The 15,416-nt window shown below is 31.6% G+C and overlaps 1 protein-coding gene across 1 annotated transcript; it reads left to right on the forward strand.

The window, feature by feature from the left end:
- Positions 1-8,954: 8,954 nt before the first annotated feature.
- Positions 8,955-12,389, forward strand: LOC123660681 (troponin C). The gene is made up of 5 exons (XM_045595732.1): positions 8,955-9,064; positions 9,338-9,509; positions 10,795-10,897; positions 11,517-11,665; positions 12,093-12,389. The coding sequence occupies exons 1-5, from the start codon at positions 8,984-8,986 to the stop codon at positions 12,119-12,121; spliced, it is 534 nt and encodes a 177-aa protein (XP_045451688.1). The 5' UTR covers positions 8,955-8,983; the 3' UTR covers positions 12,122-12,389.
- Positions 12,390-15,416: the final 3,027 nt, after the last annotated feature.

Below are 15,416 nucleotides of genomic sequence, written 5' to 3' on the forward strand. Positions count from 1 at the left end.
TATTATTTTACCGTTTAGCATCTCTATCAGAGCGTTACGTTTTATAATAAATCCGGATATAAAGGATTGCTTTTGTCTGTAAATCCCGAAATGAGCACCTTAAAAAAATTAAGATATTAACGAAATTAAGAAGTTAATATTCGAATTGTAATATGAAAATAGGTTAAAAAAATCACAACCACATGTTATCAATATAAATAACTGAGGTAGGATACAGCAGGAAATTTTATGCTTAAAAATATGGAGTAGCCCGACTGTGGTAATACCTCGACCTTACAGAAGATCACAGCTAAATAGTATTGTTTTCAAGCAGTGTGTAGTCCTGTTGGTGAGTAAGGTGACCAGGGCTCCTGGGAGGAATTGGGGATAGGGTCGGCAACGCGCTTACGATGCTTCTGGTGTTGCAGACGTCTATAAGCTATGGTAATCGCTTACCATTAGGTGAGGTGTAAGTTTGTTTGCCGACCAAGACGTATAAGAAAAATCAACAAACATTTCTAACCTTACCAAAAGAAATAAACTTGTTAAATATTACGGCACAAATATTATTTTTCTTCGAGTACTTGATTTACGATAAGCGATTTGAATTCTGCAACTCGCCAGGCTATAAATGTGAACGTATGATTTACGATACCGTCAGTAGTAATAAAGATCCCGTGATACAATTAAAGCAAGCAAAGATAACATTAAATATACAGACACCTCGTTATTAATGAAATATTCATTAAATGATATAACTATCATCACATTACTCATTAGGCGTCTTGTCCCATTGCCATGTATAACACTTGTCAGGATTAAATATGTAATGATGCTATAGTAATATGCAATATAAATTTATAGAAACTATGAACAGAAAGACATATTTATATTAATCTTGAAGAGCAAAGAAATGCATGTAGCAGGTTATCTATACATTCTAAATACTCGTACATATAAATAGAATTGAAGTGTCTCTTTGTGATATTAATATTATTATAAAGAGTGTGAGTTATAGAGACTGTTTGTTTGTTTTCTTGAACGCGCTAATATCAGGAAATACTGGTCCGAATTGAAAAATTATTTTAGTGTTAGATAGCCCATTTATCGAGGATTGGTATAGGCTATATATCATCACGCTAAAACCAATAGGAGCGGAGTACCAATGAAGAATGTTTCAAAATCAAGTTTTTTTTTTCCTTTTGAGAGTTTTCACTGCGTGCGCTGCGTAAACAGTTAAAGTTTCACAAAAATCATGTATGACAGAATTGTTCCTATTTGACGCGGATGAAGTCGCGGGCAGAAACTAGGTAGTCATATGCACTATAAGAAAACACGAACTATTTTAAAAATTTTGTCTGTCTGTCATTTTTGTTTGTCCGGGATGGTCTCTGGAACTGCTGAACCAATTTTTATGAGACCTTCACTAGAAGATAAAGGAGGTTTTGGAGTAACATATGGAGGCTACTTTATATACCAGGATTACCGCAAAACAGGATTTACGTGGGATAAATCACGTTTACCGCGCGTGAGTACCAACTGCCCAGATAGATATGTAATAACCAAACATTTTTTTATTAAATACGATAATTTTTGACACAACTTTGAAAACAACTGAAATTTACACTTATATACATATATTTGTCGCTGGAACGGTTGAAATAAGATAAAGGATCATACGCAACATACAGTTTTTATCCCATAATCCCCATGGGATCAGGATCGTGCTGTTAAAAATAATGAGTATCCAGATAGAATCTCCCATGCGAACGAAATCACGAGTCAGGTATATACCCTATTTAAAGAATTATTTACATTTGGCATGCATATTCCACAAACAAATGCTGCAAGGAAAACAGCTTGTTCTGTGCCAAAATGAAATTATATTTTACACTTCATTGACACCAATATGAATCATCTACCAGAAGCAAACTGTCGTATGTTTGTCCCAGACGATAAGGTCCAACTATTTTGAGTAAGAATCCGAAATAAATAACTCAAATGTCGGTTATGCATCTTACAGTAGATTTAACGCTGTGACTAGTCTTCCAGTGTATTTTAGAGACAGCATCAACTACAATGTGTCTCTTTGAAAATTACCTAGAGTAAATTCGGAAAACATTGAGTCGGTGATGAATTAAAATACCTGACGTTAAGATTACAAATTTATTATTAAATAATTAGTAACAATTTTTAGGTTTTAGATTCTTAAATTGTAAAATTTTCTAAAATTATACATAAAATCGACACCTGATATAAAGAACATTGTATCTGATTTTGTTAAGTTTTAAGAAGAGCGTTTTACAATTTTCTTGCATTTAAGCCGTTGCCAAGTGATTTTAAATAAAGCCGCATCTGTAATGAAATAAATTGTTCTACTATTAGTTTTTGCGTTCTGTAAATATGAACTTGACCACGTTGTGATACATCAAACGGAAAGCTGTTTTTGTCCAAGTTACAATGATTAAAAATTCGATTGTTTTAGTTTAAAAACATTGTATGAACGGTTCTATTAATGTAGAATATCAACTTAATGTATATTATAAACTGTTGTTATGTTGAAATTTGAGTTAAAAAAATGGTATTTGTTATTACATAACTGTGCTCAAAGAAGACCAATATTATCGCTATTGTTATTTATTTTATTTTCGTAACCGAAAATACAACGTTTTTAGCAGAAATCTGTAATTATCTTGTATTACAATGATTTTTTTTTTTCATATAAAAATTGTTCTATAAATAATCCCAGATTAAACAGATTAAAAGATATCTTTTATCCCCTCAGTATTTTGATGGTTTAGTTAGAAAACATTGTTTCATTAGTTACAATAATCTTCATATCAGGTGTCGACGTATAACAGTAATCAAATAATGATACTTTCATAATTAAAAAAAAAAACTAAATCAGTATTTTTGTTAATACTTAACGTGTAAATTTCTAATAGCTGAAGAGTTATTGAAATCGATTTTTGTTGATTCAGAATTCCTAATTCAAAATAGATTTTTTTTTTTATTTATAACTTTAGTGAAGTGAAAATTAAATTAAGATGTTTAGATATTAAAACACTTTGTCAACGCCATATCATTAAATGACGCTAAAATAGTTACATACCGTTAATTATTCCCCTTTGATCTGTGAATACTGTTTCTTCTTGTCTAAGATAAATTAGCTTTCAATTTTTCGATCACAAATATTTCGACACAGTTGCTCATAAGTTTTTACTATTCATAATCGAATACGAATCAAAATCAGTTTAAAGAAACGACAACAATAAGAATGTTACACTTTTTAAATGATTTGTTTACATATCCAAACTTTACTGAATTGCATAATTGTATACGCAAATATTGCCTGGCTATTGTTTTGCATGGCAGAAAATTGCTCAACTCGATAATAAAAAACTTCAAAAATCAACTAAATTTGTGTAAATATATGTTAACAGCGAGTAATACAATCTATATAAAAAATATCCAAAATTTATGTAGCAGTGTATATGTAGCAAGGTATATGCAGGACTTCCGAACGACGGAATCAAATTGAATAATTCCTTTCCGCGTTCATTACTGTCATGACAAGATTTATATAAAAGAAAATTTCAAATAAATCGACATATTCACGATAAAAATATATGATAGTACGAAGCTTGCTGGGATAGTTATAAATAGAAACGAACAATGAGATTAACAGATGTGGAATTCTAACTCGCGACTCGAATCGTTTAATTTGTCATCAAATTCAACCATCTATATTTATAACAAAGTCAGTATGCCAAGGAAATAGAAACATTGAATGGAGCTGAAAGCGATAGTCCGACTAATAGCCGCCTACAAACAGTTATATTGACGTTTGGATCGATATAAATAAAGTGTATCTCAACATCATTAAAATAAATCAGAAATAGTTTGAGGATGTGTGAAGCCAAGTTATTCCCATGTCATTTCTATTTCTAAATCAAATAAACTGGTACATAAATGTTAAACTTATCCGTAAAACTGTATTAGAAAATAAGTTGAAACATAATACATAAATCATTTTCTTACAATAGTTATTCTAAAAAGCTAGTTTTCTTTTTTTATAACTTAAGATATTTTTTCTAGTAGAAACATTTACACATATTAAAAAGTTAAATACAGTGACAACACTATGATATCATTTACGAATATATGTTGTGGACCAAGTGATAAACTGAAACATTTTAAGCGACTTCAAAAAAGGAGGAGGTTCTCAATTCGACTATGAGACTTTTGATTCGAGTACTTTTTACCCGACTGCCAAGAAAGAGTTATGTTTTTCGCGCGTATCTTGTATGTATGTATGTATGTATGTTTGTATGTAATATTCTTTACTACCTCATATTTCCAGAACCACTGAACGGATTTACATAATTGAGGTATCGTTAGGTTCGTCTTAGCTGCCCGAGTGTTCTTAGATAGGTGACATTAAAAAAAATCAAACATGGCGGCTGCGCGAAGCCATTGTATTTAATGAAAAAAAATTTTTTTTCTCGAATACTACAATATGGGTATCAAATTGAAGGGCACAATACAAGGATTTTAAAAAGGTATATCATGATTATTATTACCGTAATACTAATACATAAATACAATATTAAAGTTTAAAAAATGTGGACTTCGCTCTTTCCCACGCCTATGCCATGACAAAATCGCCTCTTAGGCGACGATCAACTTCGGGGTGTAGCCTTTCTAATAAAATACAATGGTTAAAAAATCCATACAATTAAAATTACAAATAAAAATTAATAAATGCCACACCAATTTAAAATTACATTAATAAAATCAATAACAAATACATAATACCAAATACAAACAAATAATTTTAATAATAATTTCATTATATTAAAACTAATAGTTGTTGACTTAAGCAGTCACCTATTTGCTAAAGGTTAAGCTTACGTTGCTTTGAGCAGAGTGAGATCTTTCTCCGGGCTTGCTATCAGTTCTCTTGACCCTAAAAAATTACTTAATCAACCACATGATGTAAACTGTTTTAATGAATTGAACAGATTACGTAATTTGTCTGACTAAAAAAACATAAATAAAATAATAATTAAAAATTAACATAAACCCGCCTGCGTGAAGAATAACTAATAGAAAATCAACTGAAAAAGCTGGAACAAGATAAAAATTCAATATGCACACAAAGTCGGCGAAATAAATAGAAACAATATCAAACATATTGTGCTGTACATTTAAAATATATTAATACGGTAGTCCTTCGAAACTTTATGCAACGTCGTACATAACATGCTGTCGGAGACATGCACAAAGAGAGAATGACTTTGTGTGCATATTGAATTTTTATCTTGTTCCAGCTTTTTCAGTTGATTTTCTATTAGTTATTCTTCACGCAGGCGGGTTTTTCGTTTATTTTTAATTTTTTTTTTTTTTTTTTTTGTAATATATGTTACCTAAGAACTTTTGAGTAGGTGGAGCGATTGCTTATTTTTTTAGTCGAAAGATGAGTGTTGTGGTCCCATTTAAATTTAATTGAGATCTGACAAGTACTTTTTGAGTTACCGCCAATAATGCGTATTTACTTAACTATTTTTTCGTCGACTTATGTTGTATTATACCCAATAATTTTTACTGGATACACTGATTTTGATGATTGTTATTTATGTATTTTGATTTCAATTTGATTGAGATTTAATTATAATTTTTAAGTAATTGTTGATAACGCGTGTTGACTTGACTATTGTTTCGTCTACCTACGTTGTGTTTTTTGTTGGTCCAAGTAATTGAAGTCGGTTATTTTTCGTTGTTTCGTTTTGGGTCGGCAGCGCGCTTGTGATGCTTCTGGTGTTGTAGGTATCTATAAGCTACGGTAATCGCTTACCATCAGGTGAGCCGTACGCTTGTTTGCCGACCTAGTGACATAAAAAAAAAAAAAAAAAAAAACAGCCATTTAAAGCAAGACGCGTTTAATTTGATAAATAATTCGTTAGATTAGGATTGGTTGTTTTTTTTAAATAAATGATTATAAACAACTTTTTTAGGGTTCCGTAACTCAAAAGAAAAAAACGGTACCCTTATAAGATCACTTTGTCGTCCTACTGTCTGTCAAGACCATTTTTCTCAGGAATGCGTGGAGATATCAAGCTGAAATTCATATCAAATACTCGATTCTACTTTTCCTTGGAGCTGTCAAAAAATCAAACTTCTAAGCCAACGTAATCAAAAGATACAGTCGTTTAATCTGCAAGTTTACGACACTCGCAAGGGAATCCAAACCCACACGGTACTTCCCGTGAACTCAGAAACTGGAAATTTGGTACGAAGCAACATTTTATAGAACCGATGAAGGAAAATTGCGAAAATCATAAATGTTTAGTTACATCATATTATAATAAAAATATTTTTAATAATTTTGTTTTTATGGAACACTCGATGCGCGAGTCCGACTCGCACTTGGCCGGTTTTTTAAAGTACTATTTTTGTCTATTTAGATAATTAGTTCATTAGGTTAGTTTGTGTTAAGTTCTTTATTTAAATTACTCCTCTGCTTCGGTGAAAAAGACAAGGATCAAAGGATTGTGGCGTCGTGCTACCGAGGTTGTCGATTATTTTCAGTGTGTATTCCAACCTATCAGACTGACGTGGATTCTTAGCACCCGGAACTCACACGTACCGGCCGCTTCATAGCGAGATGTGTAAATGTGGGTAACATTCCATATTCATCACATATCCATATTGTGTGATGCTATATTAATCACTTTGTCCATCATACATACATATAATCAGTGTAAATTCCTAGCGTTAATGATATCACAATACACAATACACACACGGTCGTCTGTTCCTAAAGTAAGCAACTTAATGCTTGTGTTATAGGTTACAGCCGACTGGTATACAGCTACATTTTTTTTTCGATAAACATACTTATAAATAATACATATATAAATATATAAATAAATATTTATATTACACCCAGACTCGGGGTGAGAATCGAACCCACAACCCTCGGAGCAGAAAGCAGGGTCACTACAAACTGCGCCAACGGGCTAGAAATATCATTAACATTATACCTACTCCTTTGTTTTATTGTATAACACATAAAGTTAAAGATAAAGAAGAGATGTGTAATAATTTAATATTTATTTAATCGTTTAAAAGATATTTTACTTGTCAAAAAATTTGGTTCTGTGTCTTTTTTACATTACATTATTAACTCAAACAAAAAAATATTCTCAAACTTGCTAAAGTGTATAAAGTAAGCTATAAAACAAAGCTCTTAAGAATGTGATAATTTCATACGAGTTACATACGTTGTAAACTATAAAGAACAGCACAAGCGTAATAATGGTCCATATATTCACGGCAATGATATAAAAACCAAAGAAGATGTAAACGTTAATGTAAACTAAATCTAGATACTTTCATCTACATTTGTTTCAAGAAGTCAGAAGTGTTTATAAAGCTTCTTGCTTCATTGTGAAAAAGGAAGTCCACGTGAGCGCTAATCTCACAAAATCGTTCTCATTGTGGCGCTCGCATGAGAAAACAAAAATTATAGCCGATCACTAACATTCTATATCTGCGCTCGCGCCGCGTATAACCCGTTGCACGCGCCAGTGGTCGCAAATGAATGGCGCATTATAAAACGTCCGTCCCAACCTAAATATTAAAAAATACATACAACAAATTCTTAGCACATTTTATTTGTGTTACTGCTATATATAATAATGTATACCAGATTTATATGCAATAACGTAATGAATAAAACTTTAGTACTATTTTTTTTTGTTTTTGTCATCAATTGCAAATTATTCTCAGGTAATCAAGTTATTGTTTTTATTTTGATGTTAACGATTTGTATGATGTTTTTACAGTACTTGTTGTCGTACTGCAAATATTTTATTACATTTATTAATAAATTAAAATATTTTAATTTTTATTGGTAATACAATCTGTATTCTAAAGCCGGATATTGTAAATACTTATATCAAACAGTTTGCAGCTTCTGGCGCCTGGAGTCTGTCATTCCAATAGTCTGTGACGTTGCTTCACGTCATATTTTCATTGGATTGTTGTGAACCGGCGGCTGCTTTTAAGGAATTTCCTGTTCTTAATCGGGAAACTGCTTAATAAACGCATACCTCTCGATTTCTGGAACGTTTTAATCTGGATGTATTAGCAGACCCGCGTGTAACGATCAAGGATTTTAGTAACCGTTTATCAAACTCGATGAGCAATTAATTAAACAGTTTGTTACTACAAACGGTATTTACGTTTTCTGGAAAAGGCAAGCATACTCTCACGTACCTTAGATATAAAAGATACTATGCAAGATTGTCTATGTAAAATTAATATTTGTCTAAACAGCGTAGAACATTAATAATTGTTCAATTAGAATTACCGTGAAATAGTTACGATTTCAAATTTAAATATGATAACCTAATTTTTTAATTCTACGACATTAAAGAATATAGCCACCCCCCCCCCCCCTCTTTCCGTGGGTGTCGTAAGAGGCGACTAAGGGATAACACAGTTTCATTATCACCTTGGAACTTATAAAGCCGACCGATGGCGGGATAACCATCCAACTGCTGGCTTTGAAATACACAGGCTGAAGACGGGCAGCAGCGTCTTCGGCGCGACAAAGCTAGCCCTGCGGTCACCAACCCGCCTGCCCAGCGTGGTGACTATGGGCAAAACACATGAGTTCACTCTTTTTTTGGCGTGAACTTTTGAAGGCCTATGTCCAGCAGTGGACTGTGATAATGATAATGATGATGAACCTAATTTTATTATGAAAAATATCTAAAAAAAGCAAATGAAATAGTGAAATTCAAATCTGACAAAACACGTAACAATCGATTTAAGACAAATTCTATAATTATGATAATATTTTCATCTAGTGACGTATCGATTCTGACGATAGGCACGAAACGTCATCGACGCACTACGTGAGAAGACACTAGCTGATTTTTACTTATTTTTGTATTCCTACGCCGGAGGAATGGTCTATAAATAAGGGTACCACATGAATGTAAAATCCAGTGTAACAACACTCGCACTCGAATTCGGTTCTTGTTACAACTGCTATCACAACTTAAACAACATGGTGAGAATATACATTTTGTGTTGAATTTTTGTAGTGTTCTTGTGATATAGTGAAAAAAAATCAAGTGATTTCAATTACATTTTTACTAATTTTATTAATGTTGTTTCGAGTTCAAGAATCATCTTTTAATAAAATATTCTTTGTGATAATTACTACAATTAGAAATAATTCGCTAATGAACTTAAATTTTTTTCTTTATCTTCATTATCTTGACTATTATACTTATATAAAGGTTGGGTGTTTTAAAATAAAGTTATTTCCTATTATTTGTAGGACACTGATGACGACCAGAAGATGGCCATGCTCCGCAAGGCCTTCCAGATGTTTGACACCACCAAATCTGGATACATTGATGTCCTTAAGATCTCCACCATCCTAAACACAATGGGTCAACTTTTCGACGACTCTGAATTACAGGCTCTCATTGATGAAAATGACCCAGAAGGTAATAAAATTGTTTATTTAAAGCGAGCATAAAATCCTTTACTTTTAGGAATATAGAGGAAGATCAAAGCTTCTTAAAAAACAATTATAATTAGTTTTATTATGTGTTACAATTATAAAGTGTTTAAACAGAATATTTAACATCAAAGTCAAATTTTACAAAGGATAAAATCTTATAACGACGCCTCGTAAAATTACCTGACACTTAAAAATTGCGACAAGAAACATTACGTTGTTTATTAACCTCGTAAAAATAACGAGAGACATTAATCATTAAAACTGAAACAAGCCATCGTTGCACGACGACATCTTCAAAGATACAGGAATATTTTTACACGCGGTCATTATAATGAGTCTATTTTTGTGAGACTGTCTCCTCAAGATTCCAATACCGTCAAAACTATTCTCTGCTATTCAGATGTTCTATTGCAATGACTGTCTGCGTTATAATTTTAAATGCAATGACTGCGAGTTTTAATTTATAATAATAATTATGATTTATTATTGTTAATTAACTCACGTAGTCGAACATGAGAGAGCCCAAATGTTAAATTTTCATTTTTAATACTTGTTGTTGTTGTACACGGGCTATTTTCCGCAACTCGACGTCTTGATGCGCCTTTTTTGCGTGATCATTTTTAATACTTTTATTGAGCTATATATTGTTTCCTGTTTCTATTATTAAATTATGATTTTAATATAAGATAAATTAAATTTTGTCTAATTTTTTTTAAAGATGTGGCAATTGCTATAATTATGATAGTTAATTCAAATACAAATCTTTTCTATAAGTATATTGTATTGATATGGTCATTTGGAAGGTACGCTACGCTTCAGACAGTAATATCCCATGGCTGGGCATATTTCCCCATGTAGGAGAAGGATCAGAGCTTAATCAACCATGCTGCTCCAATGCGGGTTGATGTATATATTTCCCACTAAAAGTAGGTAACGATCGCTATCAGGTGTACATGATAACAAACGGGACCGAGAGTTTAACGTACTCTCTCTCGGTGGGGAGACCCACAAGGACTAACGACCAGGTCAGAAATAAATATTTGTATAAACACCATATCCACTTCGAGAGGGAATCGAACCCGCGACCGTCGGTGTTTAGGCGCCGCCAACACGGTACACGCACCATTACACCAGAGCGGTCGTCACGTCATTTGGAAGGTAATAAAGAATTAAAACATAATTTTTAAGTTTATTATTCATTTATTTATATTTTTAGTTTCAAAATAGTATAGTATTTCATAATAGTATATTTTTTTTTCGTTTCGCAGGCACTGGCAAAATCAACTTCGACGGTTTTTGCAACATTGCCTCCCACTTCTTAGAAGAAGAGGATGCTGAAGCCATGCAACAGGAACTGAAGGAAGCTTTCAGGTAAAATATTAAAAATAAATTTTTAATATATGAAAATAGAAGCCTTATATAATGAATACGTTTTTATATAATAACACTAAAAGACGAAGTTTAAGTCTACAAGAGCTGTATCGATTGTCATACCAAAATGTATACTATAAAAAAAGGATTACGACTACGAAAATATGTCACGGACTCGTACTATCGATAATAGATAGAATAGATAGAATATACTTTATTGCACAACACTCAGAAAAAAAAATTATATAAAACAGTTATTTACACATAGAGATAGTAATGTACAAAGACGGACTTAGCACTTAGTAGCGATCTCTTCCGACAACCTTTAGAAATAGGAAAATAAGCATTGAAAAGGTAGGAGCAGCAGCGCAATTATCTGTATAAAATATTAAGATATTCCTACCAAATATAAATTCAGATGAAGAATTTGTAAATATATCTAATGACGCTATATTAAATTTATTTGATGAACCTAATGTGCTCAAATAGGATGTTTTGAAAGGCCACCAAAAATTATAAATGATTTTTAAGGAGTCAATTGTCATTTAATCAAGTGAAGCCATTCTCTTAATAGTTCTATATTTTCTTTTGTTCTAATTGTAAACTATTTCCATTTAAGATTATACGACCGTGAAGGCAACGGCTATATCACCACTTCAACTCTTAAGGAAATCCTCGCTGCGCTTGATGACAAACTTAGCAACGCTGATCTCGATGGTATCATTGCAGAAATTGACACTGACGGTTCAGGAACCGTTGACTTTGATGGTTAGTATTAATCACATATCTTTATATATATATATATATATATATATATATATATATATATATATATATATATATAAAGATATGTGATATATAGAAGCCTTATATTATATATATATATATATATATATATATATATATATATATATATATATATTGTAAACGTTAAGTCAATACTGAATATTTTAATACTTTAAAGAAACTTAAATAAAAGAAGATGAACTAATTATTATAAATTAGTTGCTGTAAGGTAGAGTTTAAAAATTCGTTCCGATACAAGTTACATTTCTACTAGAAAATTACAATTTAATATTTAGTTTATTTTATTGAATAAACAAAAACATAATAGACAACAAAATTTATTTATTTAAAACCTTAAAAAATGTAATATCTATTTTTGTCAATATTAATTAATATTTATTTGTTTCAGAATTCATGGAGATGATGACTGGCGATTAAATCAGCAATACTTATGCAAATAATATAATTACAATTAGCTTTTTTTATATATTGTACACAATTGAAATGTAAGACTTTATTAGTACAAACTGGTGCGGTATTAGCATAGCATGCATGTTAGAAACTCTAACTATGCACACATTAAATCTATCTTATAGATAGGTAATTAAAATTATATAAGTATTCGTTCCAATTAATTATTTCTTTAATAATTTTAATGTAACGAATTTCATGTGACAATTATATGCTAATATTTATAACGCGTAAACAAAATGTGTTTTTTTAAAGAAATTTACCAATTCCTAATAACTTCACGTAGTGATGTGGCTTATTTTGTTTCTTTATAAGTTAGATCTTGTATATTTAATTTTTTTCACATATTTGATTAATACATTCTGTATAATACAATGAAGGATCTTTTGAGAAATTAATAACTCACATGCCGTATTTCACTTGGCAAGAGATCATCTACGACGCGTCTGCAAAGCTTCAAACGCTATGTGGCCTTGCGTTTTTGCATGCCTGGTGTTATCGTCTATACAAATGTATTAGAAAAACATAATATAAACCAACACAAAGCATTTATGCTACATAATTCTAAAATTGTATGAAATAAATCACGTATTATCTTAATTAGCAATAGAACACCAAAGAATGATAGTGATATATTGAAACGACTAATAGTATTACAGTATACGTTTTACAGTGAGAATTTAAGTAGTAGATATACAACAGAAACCCTTAATATACTTCAACTTCGAATAGTATGTAGTGTGATTTTTTTTTACTTTGGATTATATTTTTGAAGATAACTTTTTTTAATCTCGTAAAATGAAAATCTTTTCACCGAAACTAACTTAACTCCTATATATTTCTTCTACGTTAAATGAAATGACTTTTCAAGAAATGTGTGTATACGAAAAAATATTACGTAGTATGAGGTGAGGATTTACGTAGCTTTAAGTTTTTTTTTTTTTTCGGTAGCAGTCCAGGCGCGTAATAATAAAAATAAACGTATAAATGAAATGACTTTTCAAGAAATGTGTGTATACGAAAAAATATTACGTAGTATGAGGTGAGGATTTACGTAGCTTTAAGTATTTTTTTTTTTTTTCGGTAGCAGTCCAGGCGCGTAATAATAAAAATAAACGTAAAAACGTAGCTAAAATACTAAATGGGGTTGTTCTGACCACCAGTTCAAATATTCAAATATACGTTTGTTTTTTGTAAATATTCTGCATACAAAAATTACTATAATAAAAAAAAAAAACATATTTATAATGTACAATTAGAGAAAAATTATGCACAGATAAAATTATAGTAGATAAAATCAAATTTCTATATTAAACATTAACCACCCATTCTTCACCAGTAAAGAACGAGGTGTGGAATTAAATATTTAAAAAAATCGAATTTGTTCAGCGTTGGAATTGGGCGTAATTTGGACGATGATAATCATAAATAAGTTAGTGATGTTTAGTCAGTTTATTTTTTCACAGCGGATTTTAATCTAGAGAAAGAAAACGGTTGCACTGCAGCAACGGAAAGTGCGTCCTCAAAAAGCACTTCTGTCATTACTTTGGGAAATTGTGTAAACTCATCTAATCTTTTTTTATAAGTAATACATTTAATTCTAAAGGCCTAACAAGGTATCCATCACTTTTTAATTTTTTTAGTATTATAATTAGAGATAGAAATAATATAATGCAGGTTATTCCGGTTGTTATTATTATTAACAGTCACTAACTCACTCACTGCCTTTTGACTAACGGTGGGTATTGTTACACACATTTTTAGTTATAGTACGTATTTAAATAGTTTAATCGCTTCACATACAATTTGATATCCATGTTCTCGTTTGACCGCCATAGCATTATAATGATTAAAATGATAATTAAATAAAAGAAACAAATATTATAATTATTAATATACAATTTTGCGCCCCATCCCACTTCTTATTTAGTCCTCTGCCCAAAGGTTGCCTGGAAGAGATCGCTGTATTAGCGATAGGGCCGCCTGTTGCAACTAGTGTTGCCCAAATGCAAGAACAAGACGAGACTTAGCCAGTCTTGGTCTTGGTCTTGCGCCAATACACCTGGTCTTGGTCTTGGTCTTGGTCTTGCGCTCCCAGTCTTGGTCTTGGTCTTGGTCTTGCAGCAAGAGTCTTGCAAGTCTTGCAATTACCTATTAGTCTATTACTATTTATTAAAGTTTACTTTAAATCTTAGAAAAACGTATTAGAATTGGAACATTGTGAGCTTGAATTAACATAGCCATAGTAAAGATCAAGCAGATTAATAAATAACTGAAGATTTGATAAGAAATTCGAAAAATCAACTGACCTATATGTCGTTTTCCATGGAAGTAACTGTTTCTTAATAAACATTTATGACTTACATTTGCTAAAACATGTAAAAAAACAAATTAATTACAATAACTTGACTGTATTTTAAAGAACAATACTTATCTGTCTAGAAAGAGATTGAACCCTCAACTTATAAGAAATTTAATAAAAGAGTTTTACGATTTATCATTTATTTGAATAAAAAATAAAATACAACACAAATCAACAGCTTTATCATTAGGTTATGATACTTTATATCAATTTTGTTGACCAAGAATTAATACAAAGTAACCATCTGGCTGACTCATCACTTAACCTATTTCTATGTTTTCTAATTACTAATGATGCTTTAGAAAATAACCTCTCAGCAGGTACTGAAGTTGCAGGTATTGAGAGAAAATCACGGGCCATTTTCGATAAAATCGGATACTCTGTCTCATGCGTCCTCCACCAATCTAAAATGTCTTCCGAGCTGGCAGTTCTTGGTTTTCTCAGGTACTCCTCCAACTCGTCTATCACTAAGCCTTGAAGACAAGATCCAGATGACGTCGAGGGACATTCATAGAGTTTATCAAAGTCTATTACGTCTTCATCTTCATCACATACTTTATTTTCTTTTTCTGGTAATTCCAGAGATTTGTTCAGTGAGTGTAGACTTTTATATTCTTCATAAAGTTCATTGAACTTGCGCAGACTTTCTGTTTTAAGTTGCTTCCCCCACATTGTCAGGTCAAAAGTCTGAGCCTTATGCCTTGGGTCTAAAATTAAAGAAGTACAAGTGCTCGAAGCACAGCTCAATTGGAAATGACTGGAATTAAAATAATTCCTTTATTTATAGTACGTTTCCTTGCTTTCTACCGCGCCGCCTCGCCACGTGCCGGCTCTATGAAAAGGATGCCGCCGCAAATCAAACAATGCCGCGTGCGGCGTACAAACACACACTAAATATTA

This window comes from Melitaea cinxia, chromosome 15 (genome assembly GCF_905220565.1).
Source record: "Melitaea cinxia chromosome 15, ilMelCinx1.1, whole genome shotgun sequence".
Taxonomy (NCBI): domain Eukaryota; kingdom Metazoa; phylum Arthropoda; class Insecta; order Lepidoptera; family Nymphalidae; genus Melitaea; species Melitaea cinxia.